This window comes from Vulpes lagopus, chromosome 1 (genome assembly GCF_018345385.1).
Source record: "Vulpes lagopus strain Blue_001 chromosome 1, ASM1834538v1, whole genome shotgun sequence".
NCBI classification, from domain to species: domain Eukaryota; kingdom Metazoa; phylum Chordata; class Mammalia; order Carnivora; family Canidae; genus Vulpes; species Vulpes lagopus.
The window spans coordinates 124,410,896-124,438,842 of record NC_054824.1 but is presented as its reverse complement, the minus strand read 5'-3'; the positions used below and the strand labels follow the sequence as shown (position 1 = coordinate 124,438,842).

The window sequence follows — 27,947 nt, the reverse complement described above, 5'->3', positions numbered from 1 at the left end:
GTAGTGGTCATTGTGTGCCAGTGGGACAGATGTGCATTGACTTCCTGGGAATTTTAAGGACATTTATGAAAAGTCAAGTGATAGCATTCAAAGTATCCTTAATCAACATGTGTGTAGCACTGCTTCTATAAGGTTAAAATAAATGCATCATATTAAAAATATGTAACTTCTACTTAATTCATATGTAATTATAGTTTTTAAAATATTAATGAATGACATTAAAAATCATTACAGTGATTTATCTAAAACAAATTTTGGCCAAAAATACCAAACATGCAAAAAGTTATGACTATATAATTTATTATGATTTTTAAATGTTTTTTATTGAAGTATAGTTGACACACAGTTTTACATTAGTTCCAGGGGGGCAACATAATGATTCAGCAAGTGTATATGTTATGCTGTGCTTACCAAAACTGTCAGTACCATCTGTCAATGTTATTGCAATACCATTGACTGTAGTTGCTGTGCTGTACCTTTTATCCTTGTGACTTACTCATTCCATGACTGGAATATCATGATATTTTTGATTTTTGAATAAATGGAAGAGTTAGCATCTTTGTTCTTTATTTAACCTGATGCCAATGTGCAGAATATTTTTTGAAAAGTAAAATGTAAATTCACTACTAAAAATTAACTTTCTGGCATTTGTTAAGAAAATAAGAAAAAATCATTTTCCTCCTCCATATGAGGAAGAAAATCGAAAGACAGAGAACCAATTGAATACTTTTTAACTTTATAGCAGAAGTCCTTAAGTAACAACTTCCTAACACAACTAGATTAGTTCCTGGTTCCACGTTCAAGTACCAGTAATGTCCTTTTCTTAGTGTTCTGATTATAATTGCAGTATTTGAATTTCACTGAACTTTTCAGAAAACATTTTAAGTTGGCAGTAGTCAGAGTCTTTGAGAGATTTTAAAAATCAAACAAACAAAACTAAATGGCCTGAAAGATGGATTCCATTACCTCTTGTTTTTCAGTTAGGTATAGTGATTGTTGGCAGAAATAGATAAAGCAAACAGATGCCTGGGGTCACATTGCATTTTTTTTTCTTTTCTCTCCAAAGAGTATCACATTGGGTCCAGTATCCACACAGTAGGATCTAGTACAGTGTAACTTAGGCATCATACTCTTTCAACTAGTAAATTTTCAACTATAACATTGTAACTCATAAAATAATGTCAAAGGAAGATCTTTGTTCTGGGTGAAAAATAAAAGATTTGCCTATAAGATGGCATATAGGGCTGAACTTTTAGTTTGTATTTGCTGATAGAAATGTGAACACCAAGGCTTAGATGTCACTACTTTAGATTTTTTTTTTACATTTGACTTCAGAATTTGCATAAGTAGTATGATACAGTACAGTTTAGTACTCAGAATGACACCATAATCAGTATGCTTTAATAGAGGGCCTATGTAAAGGACAGACACACGTGTAGATCTCTGGAGAAGATCTACATGCTTCAGGGATATAACTTAAAGGTGAAATAATTCAGAGCTTCATAAACCATCAGAAGCAAAGCAGCTGTTTATCAAGTCTCCACTCCCCCGCCCTCAGCCCCTGGTGAGTTCTAGGGATCAGCTGTGCAATATGGTACCCATCCTAAACAATACTACTGTATTGTGCACTTATAAATTTGCTAAAAGGGTGTATTCATGTTAACTAACCTTACTACAATAAAATAAAATTTTAAATTAATTAATTAAAGGAAACAGTCAAGTTTTATATAGCAGGAGGCATTGACTAACTAACTATAGGTAGAATTACACTAACAAGGTAACCAAAATGTCAAAACTGATCATACGATGTCCAGACCTTTGCTCAGGTCCAGACCTTTGCTCAGGTTTGGAAAATACTGGTGTCACTCAGTAGTTGGGGAATTTTGAGACCACTTGGCTCCATCTGAAGTAGTGAGAAATAGGATCTTAAGAGAAGCTTTTCCATTTTTCTGTATGTTTGAAAATTTTCATAATTAAATGTCAGAAGACTAAAGAAAAGCATGGCAACTGTGCCTTTGTTTTCCCTCCTGTTGAAACCCTACAATGCAACTCTAGTCACATCATATTTCCAGAAGTGGCTATTGGGTTGGGAAGTCAGATGATGTCTTCCAAACAGTTCAGACAAGCAGAGGGAGAAAGGTTTCTTCCCTCTTTTTTTCCCCCAGAAACTGGAGAGAAAGAAGAAATGAAATCCAGTCTACTTCAGCTTTAGGAACTTATCTAGAAAAGAAAATTTCCTACTTCTTCTATGCCCTTCAGACTAGCTGATGCTGCTCCTTGTCCTCTTTTCACCAACTTGAACCCTCCAGTACACATACTCAATCTGCATTCATAATTATATCATATACGTTACACTGCCATGAAGTATATGCACTTTTGAATTCTGCCTATGAATTTTGCACATTTTTATGTTCAACTTTTTTTAAGATTTTCTTTATTCATGAAAGACAGAGAAAGAGAGAGAGAGAGAGAGGCAGAGACGGGCAGAGGGAAAAGCAGGCTCCATGCAAGGAGCCTGATGTGGGACTCGATCCTGGATCCCAGGATCATGCCCTGAGCCAAAGGCAGACACTCAGCTGATGAGCCACCCAGGCATCTCTATTTTTAACTTTTTAACTGGTTTTTCAAATTATAAATAATCTACTTCAGTAGGCTCATGTTTTTCTTTTCTTTTTTTCCAGTTGGTCATTATCCATAAGTAAAGATAGAATTAAATACTGGGATACCACTTTAGGTAGAGTGAGTAAGGGAAGATCTCTCTCAGGAGCTGATATTTGAACTGAATCATGAGTGATGTGAAGGAATGAGTGTCATGAGCAAATCTGACAGAAGATGGAATGGCAAGTACAAAGGCCCTAAGAATAAGCTTGGTGGATTGAAAAAAAAAAACAAAGAAAGTCAGCAGGACTGGAGCAGAGTGAACAAGGGTGAATATGTAGGCAGTGCCTAGATTATGTGGAGCCATATAGACTGTAGTAAAGAGTTTCAATCATCTGATTAGCACAACAGAAAATCACTGCAGAATTTTATTCAAGGAAATGAAATGATTTTTTTTTTTAAGCACTCTAGCTTGGGAAGGGTTCTAGAGGAAAGAAATTGGAAGTGGAGAGAACATTTCCAGAGTTATTAAAGGAAGCCAGGAGAAAAATGAACTGGTCTAGAATGGGGTAGTTTCCATGGAAGTAATGACACACTATCAGATTTAGGATGTATTTTTGAGAAAGAAATGACAGTGAATACTGATAGATTGGATGTAGGTGGCTAAAAGAGGGATAAAGAATGGCTCCAGGTTTTTGGCTTGATCAAGCTGGCAATAATGCTATTTGCAGGGATGTGACCAAACATGAGAGGACCAATTTGGAGAGCTGGGGATAAGAGGAGATTTCTATTTTAGATATGTTAAATTTGAGATGTCTATTACCTACCTAAGCAGAGTCACTTCTTGGATATCTATTGCAGTGATCTAGGTGAGAAATAATAGTGGCCTGAAGTAAGGAAGTGACAGTGGGGCTTGGGGAAGGTGATGAATTCGAGGAATCTTTGAAGAAAGCATAAACAGGAACTTGATTATTAATGACAAGTGAGCCATGAGGGAATGCAGGAGGAATTCCAAGGCCTCTGATTTTGATGACTGAGTGGTGCCCAAGGGGGAGAACTGGGGGAGAGGTGTGATTGGCAGAGAAGAGGAGAACTTCATATTTAAGTAGGTATGGTTTTAGTGCTTACAGGAGACCCAAAGCCATGTGCACTGAACACATTTTTATTTGAGACTGGAGCTCAAGTGAGAGACCCGTTTAGAGACTTGGGAGTCAGCGTTGTAAATATACTTGTTATCAATGTCAACAAGGTAGATGAGATTACTAACAGCTAGTAGTGCAAAAACGTAAAGAGATTGTGTTTCGGATGAAAAGAAAAGGCTTGACGTGGATCATAGTGGTTAGCAAAACAATTCCAAAAATGCAGAGAAGGGAGAGAATACTATAAATCAGATACATCTTTTCAAGCTCCTTTTCAGCCAGAATACAATGAGTCAGTATTGGACATGAGTGTAAATCTCGTATCCAAAGAGTAAAACCTACGACCATAGAACAGGACGATAAAGAATTTAGAAATTGAGACTTTGATTTTGAATTCTTAGGTAGCTCCATACACACTGTTGGTGGGAATACAAAGTGTTGTAGCCATTGTGGAAGAAGAGTTTGAGGTTTTTCAAAAACTTAAAAAATGGAAGCACTGCATAATTCAGCAAATCTCACTTCTGGATATTTATCCAAAGGAATTGAAATCAGGATCTGGAAGAGATATTTTACACTCCCATGTTCACTGCAGCTCTAGTCATGATAGGCAGGATATGAAAAGAACTTAAATGTTCATTGAAAGTTGAGTGGATAAAGAAAATGTGATATATACATACAATGGAATACTAGTCAGCCTTTAAAAAGAAGGAAATTCTAGAACATTCAGCAACATGGATGAACCTTGATGACATTAAGTGAAATAAGCCGGACCCAAAAAGACAAGTATTGTATGATTCCACTGACATTAGGTGTCTAAAATAGTCAGTCATAGAATCAGAGAGTGGTGGAATGGTGGTTACCAGGCAGTAAAAACAGAAAGGGGAAAAACAGAAAGTCACTAATCAATGAGCATATAAGTTTCAGTCAAGCAAGATGAATATGCGCTACAGTTCTGCAGTCTAACATTGTACATATAGGCAATAGTAATATATTGTACACTTAAGCATTTAAGAGGGATGGTCTTTGTATTTGCAGATGATATTCAGGTTGAGCAATTGTCTTCCAGGCAATTGAGGTCAGCAGAAGACAAGCAGGAAATGATAGAGGCTGACCCCATAACCAGGCTGCAAGGAGGGTGCCGGCCATCCAAATAAACCCAGTTCTTGTCGCTCTAAAATCAGTGAACACTCCCTGCCCCACAACTGCCTCTCTAGAATGATAGAAGGTCTGTGTCTGGGAGGACCCTAGAAATTATTTGGTTCTAATTATCTTTTTACAAACATATTGAATGAAGCTATGAGATGGTAGCTTATTAAAAGTCACACCACCTGCTTTTGGGTGCAGCCTGTGAGGATATTAGAAGCATTCCTGTTGGGCTTGGATACTATTTATAGGACTTTTTTCAAAAGAAATGAAACCAATCTCATGTATGCCCTCTGAATGCCTAGTGTCCAAATCTACTCCTGGAGAGGGTGGTGTGTAAAGGTTAAGAGTTCTGGCCATAGTCTCAGACTCCCAGGGCTAGAGTCCCTGCTCTGTCCCTCCAGAGTCATATGACCTCAGCCTCAATTGACTTACTCCCCTTATTTGTCAAATGGAGATAATACTGGTATTATCTCACGGAGTTGTAATGAGGATTGAGTGAAGTAATACCTGTCAAGCCCTGGGCCTAAGCCTTAGCTCATGGTATGTTAACAATAAATTTTAGCAATCTTTTTTATTGCCCTTGATATTACTTTATATTACTTTCCCCGTCCTTTAGCATCTAGGATGGAAACGTTAATAACAGACACCCAGAGGTTTGTTTTCCTGGCATGTAGTGGGAATAAAACAAGTGTTTGTTCAGACAGTGACAAAGAAAGGGAAAAGAAAGCAGAACGTGAGTGGGGGAGAGCTTGGTGCTGGAAGATCTGTCTTCATTGTCTGGCTCATATTCTGAAACATGGAAATGTAGAAGGTATTTGTATTATTGATATTACCCATTTCTTTGATCTGTGAAATAGGCAACCAGCATTTTTCACATAGTATAGGAAAGATCAAGAAGGAAGGGGTGTGTGTGTCTGTGTGTTTTAAGCACGGCAGACAATTATGGAGATTTGCCCACTGTTTTCACTACTTACCCCGATTCCTTGTACCTCATAGGTTGTCCAGTGGAGTGTGTCTGTGTGCTAGTCAGAGGCACAGAGAGGACGGAGACAAAGGGCTTTCCCTAGTGAGCTTGCATGTGGCAGAACCAGGTGACACGAAGTATTTAAATAACGACAGAAGCCTCTACAGATCATGTGGTGTAAGGGTTAGGAGCCTGGACCCCATAGCCAGATCCCTCCTGAGTTTGGTTTCAGCACTTGGCAACTTTGCACAATTTACTGTAATTTTATTAAAAGGATAACCACTTGAGATCTCGAACATTTTTATGAATGTCATATAAAGTCATAGGAATCTTAATACCGTTCTAATTTGCTTCTCAAAGGAATCAATACAACATAAACAGGAATGTGAATAGGAAAAATACAATGTAAATAGGAAAAGCATGGTGACTGCATGATAACGAAAACCTATTTATTTATTTATTTATTTATTTATTTATTTATTTATTTTTTGCCCCATTTGCTAGAATCTCAAAGCTGAAATGAACATTAAGACATTTTGTAGATGAGAGAATTAGGACCCAGGGAGGCTGGGTTCATTGGTTTCCCCACAGATAAATGTAGAATCAGACCGGCCCATTTTCAGTGTTCTGACTTCAGAGACTGCTGCTTGGGTTAGCCTTCTCAGCACCTCACTGAATATGATCTGTACTCCGTTTTCGACAAAGCATGCCATAAAGTGTGGGATCCCCTGCCCAGGGATCCTGGCACAGGCACAGGTGCACTCAGCAGCCCGCAGTGCATAGAGGCTGCTCCAGCAAGAATGCAGCTCTATGAAAAGGGCACTGAATATGCACAGTGGAACTGGATCTTGCCCTGTGTCTCTTTTTCATTTGTATTTCCTTTCAGTTAATTTTGTTAACTAACTAAAAATTAGTTAACCAAGTTTGAAATCTTTAGAAAAATGAAATACGTGGGTTTACTCCTATGGTCTTTACATTTGTACTTATGTTAATTAAATAATTAATCCATTATTTATAATAATGCTTCCAAAAGCGTATTGAAATGAGAACTGTTTTATATGAAGGAGGCTTTAAATCTCAACCACATTTATAGTCAAGTGATTGCAATAATTATTTTTTGAAACCAGATCATTTAAAAATGAAATAGCTATTTTTGAAAGTATATAAAACTGATGTCCCGTGTATGAACATCTTGCACAATTTAACATTATTTTATTGAAAGGATACCCATTTGAGATCTTAACCTTTTTTATGAATTCTTTATAAAGTCATAGAAATCTTAATGCCTTTCTAATTTGCTTCTAAAAGAAAATAATTTGGAAAACGCTAGCGAAAGAAGCATAGAAAGCATTTAACATAAACTAAAATCATTAATACTTAATGGAAAAACATAGTAATCCATTCTAAGGCATTTTAAAACAGCTACTATAAGATCATCCATTCTAGGAGGCTAGAAATTTCTTCAAAACTGGTGCTTCCAGTCTTATTCAAAGACAGACTTGATGGAAATAGAACCTGTAATACCCAAGGATTAGAAGGAAGTGTATGGGGAGGTTCAAATGCCTTCAGTGTCATGGCTATGTGTCATCACAGATTTCCACCAAGCTTGCTCTTGCCCTTGGTTCCCCATGGGACTGTTGGGTCAGAGGTTCTTCTGGGTTTGCTGGAGAGTAGGGATGCCCTTTCAGAGTTTCTTCAATTTCAGAATAGCAAAATTCAGTTCTGCAAATAGTTGGCAATGTCAGTTAGCCAAATTTGTCTGCAGAAGTCGTTTTTGTTTTGAACCAGTGAGGCCCAAAGACAAGAAATACTTGGGTTAACTTAATGAAACCAAAATCACAGGGTCCTTGTTCGCAAATTTCTAAGAGTATTTCATCATTTTCTGTCTTGTTTTCTCTTATGTTACTATGTTCTGTTGATGATCACTCTTGAGCTATCTCAAGCCTCCTTCCTGGGTGGCCGCACAACCACAGCTTTCTCTGTCCCAAGGCTCATAGGATAGAAGGAAAGAATACTGGTGGGGTAGATTTGGAGGCAGAATTCTGGAGCCAAATCCTTGTTCTACCTCTAGCTTTATAATTTTGGGTAACACCTAAACTCACTATCTCTTTCTCCTTCTCTCTCCATCTAAAATATATATATATTTTTAATTTTAGCAAAGTGATGTATACACAGTTAAAGTATTTGGTACAACAAAAGTTTTTTTGTTCTGATACAAAAGAAGTTTTTCTCTTTTTAACTAGCTTTTTCTTAAATGATTTGCCTAGTTAAGCAACATTCTCCCTTCCCTAGATGTGCCCCACTGACCACTGCTCACAACCAGCTGAACACTGGGGCCTCTGAGGCTGCCTCTCTAACCTACCTGTAAACTTCGGACACCGCCTCCTCCCCTCGTGGGGATATATGTGGATCAGGAGTCAATTGTGTTTCTAAACCTGCTGTGCCAATTATACTTGTTTGTATAGTTATTCAATGCAGTTATAAAATATGTAAACCAAGGACATATAGGTACATAAAAGAATTGCTATTTCTATAAAAAATGCTCTGGAAAGACTCAATAATGTTGAGTCATTAAAAATAAAATGCTATAGAATAAGGTGTGAATATAATGGTTAAATATTAGGAAAAGACTCAAATCTCAAAGGATTTTGTTTTGTGTCTTCAAGTTCTCAATACACTTTAATGGAATTGAAACTAGAAAATATAGATGATATGGGCATGGCTTATGTAAAAAAAGTGTAGAACTGGAAATATGTAGTTATATTCTGTATGCAGAAATCTAGGTCATGTTCCCATGAAATTCTTCTGGTATCAATTTTTTTCTTTTTCAAATTTTTATTTAAATTCTAATGAGTTAACATATAGTGAAATATTGGTTTCAGGAATAGAATTTAGTGATTTGTCACTTATATATAACACCTGGTGCTCATCGTAAGTCTGGTATTAAATTAGATAAAGTTCACATAAAATGCTAGCAGAATGTCTGATATTTTTTTTGCATGTCTGATATTTAATAAGGATTCAGTACATCCTAGATATTATTGTGGTTATTACTAATTTAATCATTGTGCATCCAAGTAATTTTAGAAGAAAACAGAAAAGAAGGTAAAGTTAGACCAAATTAATATTTCAAAAGAAAATATTGGGATAAATTTTCAAATCCAACAACAAAATGTTAGACAGCAGAGAACCTAAACTTCACTGTGATTATTTTTGTATCAGAACACCAGTATGTAAAATTAAGGGTATTGATAATCGCATTTCTGCAAGGTTTAGTTGGAGGGGAAAAAAATCTGCTTCATTCATGAAGTGTAACCCTATTTAAGTTTTAATAACAAATTGCCACGCAGTCTTAGGAAACTGTCCAATATTTTCCTATCTTTCCTTTTACTCTGTTAGGTAAGGATGATGGTAAACAACACAATTAGTTTCTCACTGTGGCCAGAGGAATTATGTTGAGAACAGTGCATTGTGGTTATATTTGTGTTCTCTCTTGAGCGTGAGCTCTCTTTGGCTCGGTGTGCTATTTATGATACATGGAGCCCTCAAACCCTGAGGAAAAAGATTGGTGAAATGCTATTTTTTTTTTTAAGATTGATTTCCCCTCAGGCCTATTCACTTAGTGTGGTGCTTATGCCAAGTTTCAACAGGTGAAACGTGCTTTACTACCAACACCGAAAATGACTCAGAAGAAAGTCATGTGGTGACGGGGAAGATCTTTCATTAGATTGTCTCTACTACTAAATTAAGCCTTCAATATTGTAATCCATCTTATAAGTACAATATAAGTACATGTACACTGGATGTGAGGTTTAAACTCTTATTAATTTTAGGGGCTGTGGCCAAAACCCAATTAATTTCTGCTACATGAAACAAGCCTGAATGCTGACATTTAATGTCATTTTCACAGCTGATGGTGTAAGAATATTCATAGTTATTTAATATATGATCATATAGCAAGGAAGTTAGTCTACATTGATTGTATGGACTGAGCCCAATATCCGAGGTAGTCATTACATTAAAAAATATATAGGAATAGCAATGATTTAGAAGATATAGCCTTTATCTTTAAAAACTATACACACTATTAACATTATTGAGTGGTGAAGGAGGATGCTTTTTTTTTATGAGACAATTCATTAACTTAAAATAAGTTAATAACTTGGGCAGCCTGGGTGGCTCAGCGGTTTAGCGCCTGCCTTCAGCCCAGGGTGTGATCCTGGAGACCCGGGATCGAGTCCCACATCGGACTCCCTGCACGGAGCCTGCTTCTCCCTCTGCCTGTGTCGCTGCCTCTCTCTCTCTCTCTCTCTCTCTCTCTCTCTCTCTGTCTCTCATGAATAAACAAATAAAATCTTTTAAAAAGAGAGAGAAAAATTGGCAGACCCTGGTTTCCTGGGGCTGGGAGGAGAGAGGGGAACTGGGAGCTGGTATAGAGTTTCATTCATGCAGCATGAACAAGTTCTAGAGATCTGCTGCACTATATTGTGCTTTATAGTAAACTGTACTGTACTGTACACTTTAAATTTTGTTAAGAGGATAGGTCTCCTGTCTGTTTTTTACTACAATACATTAAAAAAAAAAAAAAAGGAATAAAAGAAATCGGCAGATGACCTTGTACAGCCTATATATTTGAGTGATCGTGGAGATGGGGAAAAGAACCTGTCGTGTTCACATTTTTTAAGTAAATGATTTGATTGTTATAAGCCAGAACTTAAAAGCAAAACCTGATGAGAACAATTGCTCATGCAATCAATAAGCAACTTACCAGAATATCATAAGAGATAAAGGAGCAGCCACATTTAACTTTTCGAGTAGTCATTTTTTCTACATCAATTTAATTTCCTCCCATGGTTACGTAACAGATTATATAAACAGTGAAAATATGCTGAATAAAATCAGTTTTGTATGGAGGAAGATTCTGGGTTCTAGCCTAAACAATATTTTCTCACCAAGCCTTGAAAGTGTGATCCCAATCATGCTACTGTTACATGGGTGAACAAGTAAATATAGAGTTGCAATTACATCAAAGTGGGTTGAAGCAGTGGATTACATGTCAAGTTCCAGCCCATGGGGATCAGTTGTACTGTAAGGCCTATAACTTATTGATGAACTATACAAATGACTTATAAATGCCTTCATCCAAAATGCAGAAATTTCTAAATCAAGTGGAGCTGCTTATACCAGGAAACTCATGACAATGCAATTCAGAATGCCCTTGGATATATTTTTTAACTGATTCTAAAGGCAAAATACTATTTAATTGACATAAGTATAAACTGTGTATTTTAGCGCAAATGGCATTAGTGAAAGATTGGTTAAAAAGGTAAATACCTATAGGACCTTTGTTGCCAGTAGAATTAGAAAATGAGTATCATAAATGAGTTACATTGATAGGAAGTTATTTAAATGGCACAGGATGGCAAACAGATTTACTCCTATCACTGCTTACGCCTTACCATTCTTAAGTACTTGTTCAAGTTATTATCAACATACTTTGAAAGGGATATTTTTAAAAAGACAGCATACAGAGAGCAGAACATGATGTATATATGTATTCAATATAAGATATATATTAATACATAGTTTGGCATGTAATATATTATATATAATATATAAATACATGGTTTAGCATGTAATATTATTTAATTTTTATGTAAATTATACTATATAATATATCAAAATCATATATTATGTAAAAATGTGATATGGTATACAGTATATAATATGCATTCTATATTATATATGTATAATGTGTTATTTAAGGGAAGAATTGGAACTATGTAGTCTAGAAAACAGAAATCTAGAGTCATATAATTATCCATCTTGAAACTCCCTAGAATTGTTTTCCGAATGAGTTGAGACTCTCCTCTCCCTGTAGATGACTAAGCCAGAAGGAATTTACTATGTTACATTTAGCAACTTCATCTGGCAGAAAGAGGTCCTTCTTGATTATCAGGATGAAAAATCATTGGCTCAAGGAAAACTCAAAGATTTTTCTCTTAGATCTCTTTACTACAAAATAAACGAACATTAGTTCTGGATGATTTAATATCCATGGGATCACTTCCCTCAAAGAGCCCTTTTTCTTTCATCCTAGATTTTAGTTCATTTACTCTTCCAAGCTTCACAGATCAAGGTATCCAACAGTGAGCCATGCATACTCCACCATGGCTCCAGGAGATGCACATAGCATTATCTATTCTGAATATCAATTTTATTTAAAGAGATCTGTCCCAAGTACTGAAAGAATCTAAGCAGAAAATATAATTGTATGTAAACAAAGATTTACACAATTCTAGACAGGAAATATAATTGGTTATTAACATACTGACACATAATGAAGTAGAATGCAAAGAATCCAGGAAAATGTTCTTCCCTTCAGTGGACATATTCCAGTTTTACCTACCAGTCCCCAGCTCCATTTCTCTGATGCAGAAGGAAACAGGCACAAGACTTAGTCTTTTCTGTGGCAAAGTTTGAAGGTAATGCCCTGCTTCCTGATAAGTGACACCAAGCCTGTCACCTCTTCAGTAGCCCAGAAACACAAGAGTGAGATATTCTATTTCATGACCCTTACTCCCAACACCTCATGATTTTCTTTGCTAGAAAGAAAATACTGGAGGCAGTGACATCTTTATGTATGTAGGATGTTTTTATTTTTGTTTTGTTTTTTCACTTTTGTTTTTTGTTTGTTTTGTACATATTTTTTTATTGAAGTTCAATTTGCCAACTTATAGTATAGCACCCAGTGCTCATCCTGTCAAGTGCCCTCCTCTGTGCCTGTCACCCAGTCACCCCATCCTCCCACCCGCCTCGCCTTCCACTACCCCTGTTTGTTTCCCAGAGTTAGGAGTCTTTCATGTTTTGTCACCCTCTCTAATTTTTTGTAGGATGTTTTAAGATATATTTGCATATAATGGTAATACATGAACTTCCTTTCTCTTCTTTTCCAGGATGGGAGCCAGTAAATTACCTGCAGCCAGCATCCAGAATCAGTGAGTCAATTTTACTTACATTTAGTCTCAGGTAACTATAGATAAGCAGAGCAACAACAGGAATACTTGAAAACCCCATCGTGTCACTTTTATTTTTTTATTTTTAAAGATGATACTTTTTTTAAGATTTTATTTATTTATTCATGAGATACAGAGAGAGACAGAGACAGAGACACAGGCAGAGAGAGAGAGAAGCAGGCTCCATGCAGGGAGCCCGATGCAGGACTTGATCCTGGGACTCCAGGATCACGCCCTGGGCCAAAGGCAGGTACTAAACTGCTGAGCCACCCAGGAATCCCTTGTGTCACCTTTAAACACCTGTTCTTACAGTAATGTCACCAGAAAGCAAAGCCTGGGTGCCATTGTTGGGGTGTATAGTCTTAAAAGGTGGGGAAGAGAAGCAAGCAAACCATGATCCTTGCCCTCAAGGAATTTACAAAGGAAACCAAAGATTATGAAAATAGATTTCAGTTATATCCAGCTTAATGAATAATTAGTGTTCATCTTATATGAAAAAGCTTACATTTTTCCTGTTTTTATTTTTAAAGCATTTAACATTTCCCTAGGACATTGGGCTATAATTCCCAGAAATGCCTTCAACTATGAATGTAGTAAAACCTCATTAATTCAGATATTGCTAATACACAATTTTTGAAAATTTGACCTAGAATAAGATGAAATTTACCTTTAAATTGTCTGCAAGGAATGGATTTGATAAGAGAAATAGAGGGAACACCTATAACTTATTTAAAGAGAATAATTGTTTTCATGGCTTTTGCATATACAGTGGTCTTTAGGCAAAAAGATACAGCTATAAAGTCAGGATCCATGTCATTAAGTAGATGTCTCCTTAGACAGACTTTATTGGCAGGTTATGGTATTGAAAGTAATAAAACTGCATTGCTTCCAATAAATTCTGACTTCCATAATTCAGGCTAGCTTCTCCCTTTTCCTCCCTCCCTCGCCAAACTCATTATTCCAATCTAATGAAGTTTACTATTGTGTTATATATGAACATAGAATTTATTAATAGAAGATCAATTCCTATTATGTTACTTTTTAAACTTACAAATATAACTTTTATTTTTTTGGACGCTTATCTGCAACACTGATCACTTGAATGACAGTAGTATATTTACTTTTATAAGAAAGATGATATATAATCCCTCTCCTGCTCCATGACTTCATTTAACAGTCCATTTTTTTATATTAAAACCCAATATTTTCACAAAGCAAGCAAGACAAATTCTCAGGATAATAGAGGAGATTTAAAATGAGGGGGGGGGAAAGCCTGAAAGCAGATCATGTCCCCTTGAGGCATGTTGAAAAATTTGAGTAGTAACTGAATCACTGTTCATCCCTCTGTCCATCCATCCATCCATCCATCCATCCATCCATCCATCCACCCATTTATCCTTTCAACATTCAAGGGCCATACTTATTACTTCAAGATGTGCGGAGATAAATAAAATTTTCTTCTTGTCTTCATTGTGCTGGCACCCATAACCTGAAACAGAGATGGAGACAAATAATTTTCTGGTGTGATAAGTGATTGTGTTTTCTTTGTCAGCAAAGTGCTTTGGGAATACAGATAATATACCACTAAATCTGACTGGAGTAATTGGGGAAATATTCATAGCAGTTATAACATTTGAGCTCATTCTTAAAGAATGAATAGAATTTCTGCAGCTAGAGAGAAGGACAACATTTCAAATCAATATAAGCAGAAGTATGGAGGTAGGGAAGCACATGGAATGCTCAGAAAAACAGAGCAGACATAATGAGTTACAGAAAGTTGAGGGGTGGGGGAATAGTATATAGAATATAATACAGGTACACTGCTTAGAAAATGTGCCCTATTTGGTGATTAGAAACAGCAGTGGAGATGAAAGATTTGAGACTTGAAAGGTGAAGAAATGAAAAAAGGTAAGGCCATTCATGGACAATTGCGAGAAGTTTTGTTTTTTTATATTTTTAATTTTTTTAATTTTTTAATTTTTTAAATTTTTTTATTGGAGTTCAACTTGCCAACATATAGCATATCACCCAGCACTCATCCCGTCAAGTGCTCCCCTCAGTGCCCATCACCCAGTCACCCCAGGCCCCCTCCCACTCTCCCCTTCCACCACCCCTTGTTCGCTTCCCAGAGTTAGGAGTCTCTCATGTTCTATCTCCCTCACTGATATTTCCCACTCATTTTCTCTCCTTTCCTCTTTATTCCCTTTCACTATTTTTTATATTCCCCAAATGAATGAGACCATATAATGTTTGTCCTTCTCCCATTGACTTATTTCACTCAGCATAATACCCTCCAGTTCCATCCACCTCGAAGCAAATGGTGGGTATTTGTCATTTCTAATGGCTGAGTAATGTTCCATTGTATACATATACCACAGCTTCTTTATCCATTTGTTTTTCGATGGACACCGAGGCTCCTTCCACAGTTTGGCTATTATGGACATTGCTGCTATAAACATTGGGGTGCAGGTATCCTGCCATTTCACTGCATCTGTATCTTTGGGGTAAATCCCCAGCAGTGCAATTGCTGGGTCGTAGGGCAGGTCTATTCTTAACTCTTTGAGGAACCTCCACACAGTTTTCCAGAGTGGCTGCACCAGTTCACATTCCCACCAATAGTGCAAGAGGGTTCCCCTTTCTCCACATCCTGCGAGAAGTTTTAAGACTATAGAATAGAATCAACCTCTCCCTGAGATAGAAGAGGGGTAAAAAGAAAATAAATTTGAAGGTGAATGTAAAGAAATCTGAGTAAGTTTATGTGTGGGAGCTTCAATTTTCTTTCTACACGGTTAGATAAGCATGGGCTGTAGAATAAATAGGAGAATACAAGTTTGCATCCTAGCTCAACTGCCATGAATAACATAACATGGGCAGGTCACATAACCTATCTACATTTCAGTGTTATCTTCTGTAAAACAGAGGCAATAATGACATTTAATTCATAGGTTGGGGGACTATATAATGCACATGAAAGCATGTTCTATATTCTAAAGCGACTCTATATTGAAAAACAGCCAGATGTAGTTGCCAGAACACATGCTGAGTCACCTCACCGAGCTCTTGTCTGTAAAGTGGGGATAACAATATGGAGCTCTTAGGGGTTACTAAGATTATTAAAGATAAGATTTATACAACATATGCACACAAAGGTGCTCTGCCAATGGGAGCTGCTAGATGGTTATCATCTGTGAGGAGTCTCCTGGGAAAGAAAAGAAAAGCGCAATGGGAAATGAAAACAAGAAGGGGCCATGTAAAGACATTTTTAAGCAGAATTACAAGTCCATTCTGAAAACGTGACTTTGCATGTATAGTTACACCCATGAGCTCCAGGGCAGCCAAAATACATGGCTTGATGGGCTGGAGTTGGGGAAGGCCAAAGCAGGGACTATGCTATTGAGGGAACAGTTGGAAATGTTGGTCAGTGGAGATCCGAGAAGCTTGCAGGCCTGCTGCTTCTGCGACACCTGTACTCCAGCCTCAAAACTGAGTCAGCAGAACACTGTCTTTTCTTTCTTTCTTTCTTTCTTTTTTAAACACTGTCTTTTCTATTCAGTGTCAGCTGCCTGTGATTCTAAGGCTCTTATCATTACCAAGTAACGAGTGAGATGCCTAACTACCCCAAAGTCAAATACTCTCCCTTCATCTAAGCTCCAGTACTACTCAGAGAACCCTTGATTCTCAGTCTTCCCCAGCCTATGCCCAGCTTGAGTTTTAGTTCTTCCCTAGATATAAGGCAGTGAAAAAGTTTTCCACCTCCTCTGGAATACACTAGCACTAGAGTTTGAACCAAGTAAAAAGGAGCCAGACTGCGTGCCCATACTCCCTCATGCCATTGGCACCCAGAGACCTCAGTACAGAATTCACTGGTTACGACAGGCAGGGCCACACTTTCTTTCCCACACGTGGAAGTGGGTTATCTCACTGGCCACTAAGATAATGGCCAGTGTCCTCCTGAAATGTTTAGTGAACCTTGGGGACCCCAGCAGAAAGCTGCCAAAATCTATCATGATAGCTACTAAACTTACCTCAGAGGGAGATTTGAATTGCTAGAGCGTGTCCTCAATTTGCCAAATGGCAGTAATAAAGAAAATATAGGCGATATTGTGCACATTATTGACTCCTATTTTAATTAATGTAAGACACATTCCTCATTTGGGAGCCTGGTTGATTCATTCACTCGGTAATTATTCATTAAGGATATATTAAATTCAAGGTACCACTATCCAAGATCTTTAAAGATAATGAACACAGGCATCTTCCATGGGTAACATTTGAAACATAAGGAAACCCTGTCAAATTCAGACAAAATTCTAGATCTCTGTCAGGGTACAACTACAGAGACTCATTAGGGGTTGGGAAATTCCAGAGCTTTTTCTTCTCTCTCCTCAAGCTTAGATCCCCAAACTCCACTCTGCTGTGAATACCACCAACAGGGATCATCACAGAAAATTCACTTCTAAGCACCCTGCTTTCTATATGAGGCAGCTGGGGTAAACTGTGAATATGTAGATTGTTCCAGAACATATGACATCATCTCTCCCCACATGCCCTACAGACCAGGAGCCATGCCAAAGTGCAGCCCATCTCTGCCTTCTCCAGAGTAAGGAGCACCATGAGAGGCTGATACTGACTGGGCATCAGACTGGCTCTTCTCCCACCATGCCACACACCTCCCTCAGCCCTCTCTTGAATGTGCTCTAATTGCCGGGTGCTGTCTACAACCCATCCTTTTCATTCCTACGTAGTTTGTATGCAGTCTTCATTCTAGATCTGCTAGAGGAAGCGATTCACCTCTCATTAAAAACAGACACCAATATTTCACTCCATTTCATTTCTTTAGCCCTGGGTACACCTTTCTTCTGTCTCCTTTTGTAATCAGCGTAGCTCTCATTTCTGAGTTCTTTATGTATTTTCCTCTTTACACCTCCTCTCTACCCTTTAATATATCTCAGAGTTGAGTGAACCTTGGATGAAATTTTTTTGGCTTTCTTGCCCCTTAGTTGGAAGAACACAGCCTCATGTCAGTTTTGTGGCAAACTCAAAATGAGATGTGTGCAGCAGCATTTCATTTACATATTTTTCTCATTGTTCTTTAAAAATCCTTTGCTGCGGAGTGAAATGATGTTCACCATGGGACAATCCCATGAATCCCTGCAAGCGAAAATGTGGTCCAGATTATAACATCACAGACTTGGGGACCTTGGTAAAACGTTCACGGCAGAGTCTAAAACTTGAATCCTTTTACTCAGGATCCTCTACTTCCCTTAGCCTCCATTTATAGATACTGGGGGGAAATGCTTTCCTTCTATTTCAGGAGGGGAAGTAATTCAAAATCATTTCTTAGGGTCATTGAACTGAGAAATGTTCCTTGGATTTTCATGAAGAAAATCTTCATGCAGGGTTTATGTCCCAGCGAAAGGGTACACACATTCGAGGGTATTACCTTTTCACATATTGACAGCAGACTGTCTCCTGGAGTAGAGGGGCAACCTGTGTGGAAAAGCTGAGGTGGTGTGGGATTTTAGAGAAGAGGTGCTCCAGGTCACCACTGAGGTACCCCTCGAGAGTCAATCCCCATGAACGGTGCTCACTCCTAGACCTTTGTCATTTTGTAGGTGCCTTCTCCTTGGCGCACTTTCTGGAAGGGACTATTGCTTATATGTACCCAGTGTCCTTGTGCTTGTTCCCCTCCAAAGGAGGAAGCACATCTCATATTCATGAGCACTCCAGATTGCAGAGGGGTGGCTTCTGTACAAGAGGGAACCCCAGCCCCACACTGGGTGTGGCTCAGGGCATTTTCTAGGGCACACAGAATCCTTAGCTTCACCAGGGGATGAAGAGAACTGAGAAGAGGTGCTATGCTGTTAGAGTCAAGGTTGCTGTTATTATTAAGGTTGGAGCATAAAGAGGGCAGGTACCTGTATTGTCAGTGCCCCTAGCCAGCAGCCCTGCACTTGTGTATGCCTGGGGACATGCTTCCCATTATCAGCTAGAACATTCCTTTCTGTAAACCCAGGATTACAGAAGCTGGTTGGAAGGGATAGTTAGAGACTTTTCTGAAGCCTTCCTGAGCTTATGTGAGAATTAAGCCTCACAAATCTTATAAGAATTGATGAACATGGTGATATTTTTAAAATGCAGCATAAACCTCCAGATTCATGGCCTAACCATCACAACTGAAAAGCCCTTATGCATCAGGATTAAAAAAAAAAAAAGTACACTTTGCCAGCCTTACCTACTCTCAGACTCCAGTATTCAAAGAGCTTGCAAATTCTGCACAAACTGACGCGATCATTCCCACATCTCTAAAAATAAACGATGGAGTGGTTGGGGTCTCTTTTTTGTGGGAGAAAAGATGTACATTATTATTCTTGCATGGAAATAATTAACAAAGAAAAAGTGGCATCCCACAGTTAATTTAGCCATTCTTTTAAATATTTTCCTGATACCTGAATTACATGAACATAATATTTTAATAAGCTGATCCGCGAGTGTTTTTTCCCCTTCTCATTGAGGTGCAAAGTAATCTAGAGGGTCAAGGTTTCCAATCTTTTTCTCTTGCATTAAAATGATCTGTCATTTCCATTGTGGCTACACCCAAAAGTCAATTTTTGGTCTGGTTAAAGTGCCCTGTAGAATAATTCAGTGGTTACGAAAATGAGATTCTTCTCAAAGTGTAACTACTCCACTTGCTGGTGTACTGTAGCAATGACATTCATCTTCGAAATGATCCTGATTCAGAGCAGGGGTTTTCAGCATTTTCTTTTCCTTTGAGTCATTTTTTATCTCTACCTTTTTGAATTTTATAATAAATGGAGGCTTAATTTCATGAAACTGGGTAAATTAATATTGCTATCATACATTGTAAACCAGGTACATTAAATTCAATAGAACAAGAATTTTAAAAATATTTTTCATGGCTATAAAATAGAGAAATATTCTCAATGATATTAAATGTTAAAAATTTGCTTAATAATAGAATCCCTTACTATTTTGAATTGAGGTAAAATTTACGTACAAATAAAAAGCACAAATCTTAAACTTGCAATCTGGCGAGTTTTGACAATTGTATACACCCTGTATAATGGACAAAATAAGATATTAAATCTCATACACTAAATATTTACCTTGCAGCCCTTTCCAATCCATGACCCCACCACCTCACCTCCCTCCCACCCCTTCATCTCCTGCATACTCTCCAACCAACCACTTTCTCATTTCTATTACAATAGGTTAGTTGGACCTATTCTTGGACTATATCTGAAAGGAATCATACAACAGATATTTTGTAAATGCTCTGTTCACTTACCCTAACATTTCTGAAATTGTTACGTGTATCAGTAGCTTTGCTTTTTTTTGTTTGTTTGTTTGTTAATATTCCATTGGATGACTGAACTACAAATTATTTGTCCGTTATCCTCTTTTTGACATTTGTGTTGCTTCTAGTTGGGGACTATTATGAGTAAGATTGCTCTGAAAATTCCAATATAAGTCTATTTGTGAATATTTGTTCTCATTCCCATTGGATAAAGACCAAGAAGTAGAACTGCTAGATCATAAGGTAAATGTTTAATTTTGTAAGTAACTGTCTAGCACTTCACCAGCAATGTTGAAAGTTTTAGCTGCTCCTTATCCTCATCAACAGCAGGCTGGAAGTGATATCTCTAATGGCTTTAATTTACATATGGTTGATGCCTAATGAACTTGGTCATCTTTTTATGTACTTTGTCCATTTGTATCTTTTTTGGTGAGGCTGTCCAAATTTTTCCTGTTTTGCCAAGTCACTTGTCTATTGTTGATGGTAGCTTTTCATATAGTCTGGATATAAGGGGACATCTGGGTGGCTCAGTGGTTGAGCATCTGCCTTTGGCTCAGGTCATGATCCTGGGGTCCTGGGAACGAGTTCTGCATAGGCTTCCTGCAGGGAGCCTGCTTCTCCCTCTGCCCATGTCTCTGCCTCTCTCTGTGTGTCTCTAATAAATAAATAAATAAATAAATAAATAAATAAAATCTTTTTAAAAAATAGTCTGGGATGCAGAAAGGGAGGAGAGTGGAGGGGATGTGGTAACTGGGTGACGGGCACTAAAAAGGGCACTTGATGGGATGAGCAGTGAGTGTTAACAGTATATGTTGGCAAATTGAATTTAAATTTTAAAAACTTGGGAAAAAATAGTCTGAATATAAGTCCTTTGTCAGTTACATGTTTTGTTAAGCATTTGCCCAGTTTGTGAGTCACCTGTCATTTTACTTAAAATGCCTTTTGGGGGCACATGGCTGGCTCACAGTAGAGCATGCAACTCTTGATCTCAGGATTCTAAGTTTGAGTCCCACATTGGGTGTAGGCAGTACTTAAAAAAAAAAACAAAATCTTAAAAAAAGTGCCTTTTGATGAGCTTAAATTTTGAAATTTGATAAACAACTATAAATTACTTTTTTCATTTGTGATTAATGCTTTGTACTGTCCTGAGAAACCTCTGCTTCCCCCCCCCTCCGAAGTTGTGAAGATATTCTGCTGTTACTCAAAAAAGTGGTGATAGCTACTTTTTAAATTGGAAATAATAATGATGACAGTTTACAGGAAGATAAGGAAGCATGTTTATAATGACCGAAACACAGGGCTGTCTCTGCAGTTTTATAAATCTGTGGTTACTTGTTAATTTGCAAGTGTCTCCTTGATTTATCTTCTTTTTTCTGAGAAATAGAAAGTAAATTTGGGTGTTTTGTAAATTGTCAAGTTTGAAGTACTAGGAAAGAAAGCTCAATGTGAAGTTTGAATGTCCTATGTATGATAATGACTTTAGATAATGATCTTTATAGTACAAGTGATTTTATAGCATTATTCACTGTCCTTGAGCAATGACTTCAATTCCAGGGAGCCAGACCATGCTATTTCTATTTTTCAGCCTCATCTTTGCAGCAAGAGGATGAGAGAAAATTACCAGACTTTCCTAATAATACCATTTGCTACAAACATTGATTTAAATATACAAAAATTTTAATATTTTAAATATATATGAAATATATGTAGAAAATTCTCATCACCTTTACCAAGGTGATGCTGTCACATCACCTCGAGCTAAGAAAAGCTCTGATAAAATTTTATTCCTTTGACTAATATTTATTGCCATACTGTGTGCTAGGCACTGAGTATGCTGTGGTGAACAAACAGACCAGCTACCAACGTCTAGAGGCTTACTGTCTAGATGAGAAGAGTTAGTCAAGTAGACAAAGGTTAGATTTTGCTAGATACTCTGCAGGATATTACAGGACACTGTGAAAGACAGTGACAGAACGACCTCTTTTCGGGATTCCTGCTGAGGCAGGTGACACGTGATCAGAGACTTGGATTGAGAGGGAACCAGCGATATAATGGGGGGGGGCAGTCTGTGCAGAAGCAGGACAGGTGAAAGCCTTAAACAGGTAAGAGCCAGTGTGATTCAGATGAGGATGGTAGGAATTAGTGAGCAGAAAGGACAGATGAAGAAAGATGAGATAGGAGAGAGAGGTAGCAGCAAGGTCATTGAAGGGCTTTATTGACCATGGTCAAGGGTTAAGGTGATGAAGACTATCCTACCTTTCAGGACCTTGTAAGCAAAATCTGCACTTCTTTTTTTTTTAAATATTTTATTTATTTATTTATTTATTTATTTATTTATTTATTTATTTATTTGACACAGAGAAAGAGCATAAGCAAGGGGAGCAGCAGACAGAGGGAGAGGGAGAAGCAGACTCCCCACAGAGCCAGGAGCCTGATGCAGGGCTCCATACCAAGACCCGGAGATCATGACCTGAACTGAAGGCAGATGTTCAACTGAATGAGCCACCGAGGCACCCCCAAAACCCACATTTCTCACAAAATATCTGCAAGGAGTTTATAGCTAAAATAAGGGATATTAATTAATATTTTGTTTTAGAGTCCCTGAAAAGTAACTCATGTTTATTTATAAGTGATGACTGATAGCACATGGCCCAGGATGATTGGAGTCACTCAGTGGTGTTCATTGAATGGAATTCTCAAGATAAGAGCCCCATGGAAGTGTGAAGCAGAGAAGGGGTTATGAACCAGGTGGATCTGGATTTAGAACTCACCTAAGGGACGTATGGAGCCAGGATAAACATTCTGAAGAAGTAGAAAGAAGACTAGGAGTCAGATGATTAGTTGGAGGCAAAATCTTGAAATAATATCCAGGATTTAGTATAAGACTATGTGAGGGATAGCATGTACAACATGTACACCAACCATTTATTGATTATTCTAACACTGGTAATGTGTACTGAATGCAGAGAAGCCAGAAACAGGAAATTCCACTAAAAAGAGTTTGAAAGAGTTTGTGTGATTTATGTGGAGTGGTAGAGAACAGAAAGAGATGAAAGCAAGAGTAGCTGTGCAGAAACCTCTATCAGTTGATCAGGTTCACTGACCTGATTTGCTGACAACTATCAATTTTCAAGACTGGCCAAGTCTATTTAGGTATAGGAACCTCTACATAACTCTCTGTGACTCAAAGTTATTTCTTGCCATTAGGAAGTATGGACAAAATATGCTAGTGTGTATCCTTTCCCACAGTCCTCAGGAGAGGCAGAAGTATGGCTGGAAACTGCTAACACAGCTCTGGGAAGGCAGATGAATGAGCTGGGCGCAGGATCAAAGTCAGAATCCTCTCCCTGCCTTTGAGCCCCCATCACAGTCCAGGCAGCATTAGCCCTTCCTTCTCTCAGATAAGCAATCTTCTGGCCCTCCCCCAAAGGTGCATTAATGCCTGCATAGACATACACACAACTCCCTCTCTGCTGATCATCTGATCATGGGAAAATAAAAACTACATTCCCTGACACTGAAGAGACTGGAACCCTTTGAAAGAAAGGTATCAGAATAACTAAAAATGAATAAAATAAAAATAAAAAAATAAAATAAAATAAAATAAAATAAATAAAACAACTTATAGAAGAACCAGAATGCAATGGTTTCAAAAATGTTTTATCAGGAAAGTCAAGGAATTTCAGGATCTTTTTGTTGTTTTGTTGAGTCTTAGGATCTAGTTGGATGTTTGCAAATGACAATCAATAGCACCTAGTTTGGGAGAAGCTCACATGGAAATATTCAAGAACAATAAACTTCATCAGTAGGAAACAAATAACTGGATGTAGAGATAAGCAATTAAGGAATGAAGAACAGAGTTCTTGATGACATGCACAGTGAGGATTGATAAAGAAAGCTTTTTTTAATGGAAAGGAGGGAGAGACTCTAAATGATGAAAACCAGAAAAGCAAGAAAGAAGAGGATCACAGAAACAAAGATCAAGAGAGTATGTACAATGTGCTGTTAACAATATTGACTATAATTGATAAATCTAAGATACTTCAAACAGGAAAAGGTTACCCCAGTCTTTATACCATGACTGCAGAAAATATTTTTCAATTGATCATTGTTCAGTTTAATTTTTTTTTTCAGGAAATGGACTATATTTCCTACATAAATCCTGTAGTTCTTGGGGGTGCATGGGTGGCGCAGTCAGTTGAGCATCCAACTCTTGGTTTTAGATCATAATCTCATGGGCCCTGGGACAAAGCCCGCTTTCTGGCCCTGTCCTGTGGTGGAGTCTCCTTGAGTTTCTTTATCTCTCCCCCTTTTCTCCTCCCCACTGTGCACTCTCTCTCTCTCTCTCTCTCTCTCTCTCTCTAAAATAAAATAAATATAAATAAATAAATCCTCTAGTTCTTGATTCACTGCTTTTGAAATCTAGAAGTTAATCTATAGATAAGCTTGGTTGTTTTACAATGGAGTAGTTTGAGGGCTCTTTTACAATACTAAATGCAGTTTTTGTTGAATTGGTTGCAAAAACACTAGTTTTAACAGATCTGTGATTCTTTAGGTTTTCCATTCATTGTATTAGATATTTTTTCATACCTCCTAAGGCTAAATTTGGCTAGTTGATATCACTGTGGAATTGGAACATGGGAACATAGAACTAATTTCCTCATTTGACTTTTAAATTAGTTTTTGTGTGCGTTAACTAAAATTGAAATGTTTCGATTATGAATAATGCCACGATGAACTGGTACACTCCATTGACTTTAATGAAGTGCACATGTTCTTGCAGGCTTGTGAATGATGGCATGGTAGCACAATTCTTGAATCTCACTATTTAATATTGGCTGAACTCACATATTGTATTTATGATACTACTTACCACAAACATACTTTTTTAATTCTATGAACGCAGATCAACTTAAAATTTTTGTTTCATCAACTCTTCCAAGGGACTGACATTACCAGGGGTATGCCTAACCTATTTTACATAAAAGCAAGAGTTGACAACCAATTTATTAAATTCAAATTAGCTGACATTTACTACATGACTATTATTTGAAAGGCACTGTGCCAGGAGATTAATTTTCAAAGAATAAACAAATCATCTAGGTAATTAAAGCTTCAAAATGAAATTTTTAATCTTCAGTGCCAGTAACTATAATAAAATGTATATAATAAGTAGAACACTAAACAACACTTGCTGTTAATATATACAAAAGAGAGGAGCAACCAGGGAAATTCTGAATAATGATATTAATATAATGATATTAATTGTAAAGTACCTTGAGTAAAACTCTTTGCTAATATTTTTTAAAACAGAGCCTTTTCTTGAATTTAATCTTGAGTGGTTGTTAGAAGAGTGAAATATGCTCAAATTCTTATAAATGTATTTAAATTTCATCCACAACTTCAAGCTAAAGCTATGTTTTTTTTTTATTTGATTATTTTAATTCCAGTAGTTAACATTCAATGTCATATTAGTTTCAGGAATACAATATAGTGATTCAACAATTCCGTACATCACTCCATGCTCATGACAAGTGAACTCCTTAATCCCCACTACCTATTTCCCCCATCCCCCTCTCTCCTCCTCGTAGTAACCATCAGTTTGCTCTCTACAGCTGAGTCTCTTTCTTAGCTTGTCTCTCTCTTTTTCCTTTGCTCATTTTTGTTTGTTTCATAAATTCCACATATGAGTGAAGCCATATGGTGTTTGTCTCTCCCTCACTGACTTATTTTGCTTAGCATAATACTCTCTAGCTCTATCCATGTCTTTGCAAATGACAGGATTTTATTCTTCTTTATAGCTGAATAATATTCCATTTTATACACAACACACACACACACACCCCACATCTTCTTTGTCCATTCATCATCTGTCAGTGGACACATTAGGCTGCTTGGACACTTTGGCTATTGTAACTAATGCTGCAGTAATCATTGAGGTGCATGTATCCCTTTGAATTAGTGTTTCTGTATTTTGGGGATAAGTACCCAGTAGTGCAAATCCTGGGTCGTAGGGTAGTTCTACTTTTAACTTTTTGAGGAACCTCCGTACTGTTTTCTACATTGGGTTGCAGCAGTTTTCCTTCCCACCAACAGTGCAAGTGGATTCCTTTTTTCTCCACACACTTGCCAATGTCTGTTTCTTGTGTTTTAAATATCAGACATTCTGACAGGTGGTGATATTTCATGTAGTTTTGATTTGCATTTCTCTGATGATGAGTGAGTGATGTTGAGCATCTTTTTGCATGTTTTTTGGCATCTGATATCTTCTTTGGAGAAATGTCTGTTTGTGTCCTTTGCCCATTTTTAATTGGATTATTTGTTTTTTGGGGTGTTGAGTTGTAATTGTTCTTTATAAATTTTGGATCTTAACCCTTTATCAGATATGTCATTTGCAAATATCTTCTCCCATTTAGTAGATTGCCTTTGAGTTTTGATTAGTTTCCCTCTCTGTGCAGAAGCTTTTTATTTTGATGTAGTCCCAATAATTTATTTTTGCTTTTATTTCCCTTGCCTCAGGAGATGTATCTAGAAAAATGTAGCTACAGCCAGTGTCAGAGACATAACTGCTTGTGCTCTTTTCTAGGATTTTTATGGTTTCAGGTCTCATATTTAGGTCTAATCAATTTTGAGTCTATATTTCTGTTTGATGTAAGAAAGTGCTCCAGTTTTATTCTTTTTCATGTAGCCGACCAGTTTTTCCAGCACCATTTCATGGAGAAACTATCTTTTTCCCATTGGATATTCTTTCCTTTTTTGTCAAAGATTAATTGACCATATAGTTGTAGGTTTATTTTGAGTTTTCTATTCTGTTCCATTGACCAATGTGTCTGTTTTTCACCAATACCATACTGTTTTGATGACTACAGCTTTGTACTATAACTTGAAGCCTGGAATTGTCATACCTCCAGCTTTGTTTTTCTTTTTCAAAATTGCCATGGCTATTCTAGGTCTTTCGTGGCTCCCTATAAATTTAAGGATTGTTCATTTTACTTCTTTGAAAAATTCTGTTGGTGTTTTGATAAGGATTGCATTAAATGTGTAGATTTCTTTGGGTAGTATAAATGTGAATTGCTTTGGGTAGTTTAAACATTTTAACAACACTTGTCCTCCGAACCCATGAACATGGAATATCCTTCCATTTCTTTGTGTCTTCTTCAATTTGTTTCATCAGTATTTCATATTTATCAGAGTACATGTCTTTAACCTCTTTGATTAGGTTTATTTCTAGGGATCTTATTATTTTGATGTAATTGTAAATGGGATTGTTTTCTCTTTCTGCTACTTCATTATCAGGGTATAGAAATTCAACAGATTTCTGCACATTGATTTTTTTGTATCCTGTGACTTTACTGAATTCATTTATCTGTTCAAGTAGTTTTTTGGTGGAGTCTTTCAGGTTTTCTATATATAGGATCATATTATCTGCAAACAGTGAGTTTTATTTCTTTCTTACCAATTTGGATGCCTTTTATTTATTTTTGTCGTCCGATTGCTGTGGCTAGGACTTTGAGTACTATGTTGAATAAAGTGGTGAGACTGAACATCACTGTGTTGTTCCTGGCCTTAAGGTGAAAGTTCTATTTTTCCCTATTGAATATGATATTAGCTGTGGGTTTTATGGCCTTTATTATGTTGAGGTATATTCCCTCTCAACATACTTTGTTGAGGGCTTTTATCATGAATGAGTATTGTGCTTCATCCAGTACTTTTTCTGTATCTATTGAAATGATCATACGGTTTTTATCCTTTCTTTTGTTGATGTG

General features: G+C 37.2%; 1 protein-coding gene and 1 long non-coding RNA gene across 3 annotated transcripts in view; one reads left to right on the top strand and one right to left on the bottom strand.

The window, feature by feature from the left end:
* Positions 1–27,947, top strand: part of CHST9 (carbohydrate sulfotransferase 9) — a 236,415-nt gene that overhangs the window by 120,195 nt on the left and 88,273 nt on the right. For both annotated transcript variants that reach the window (XM_041754036.1, XM_041754028.1), the window contains one exon: positions 12,804–12,845. In XM_041754036.1, coding sequence (XP_041609970.1) covers positions 12,804–12,845 — 42 coding nt within the window. The remainder of the gene's footprint in view (positions 1–12,803; positions 12,846–27,947) is intronic.
* Positions 14,292–27,947, bottom strand: part of LOC121490411 — a 270,965-nt gene continuing 257,309 nt past the window's right edge. The window contains exon 5 of the long non-coding RNA XR_005987662.1: positions 14,292–14,352. This is a non-coding gene — a long non-coding RNA (uncharacterized LOC121490411). The remainder of the gene's footprint in view (positions 14,353–27,947) is intronic.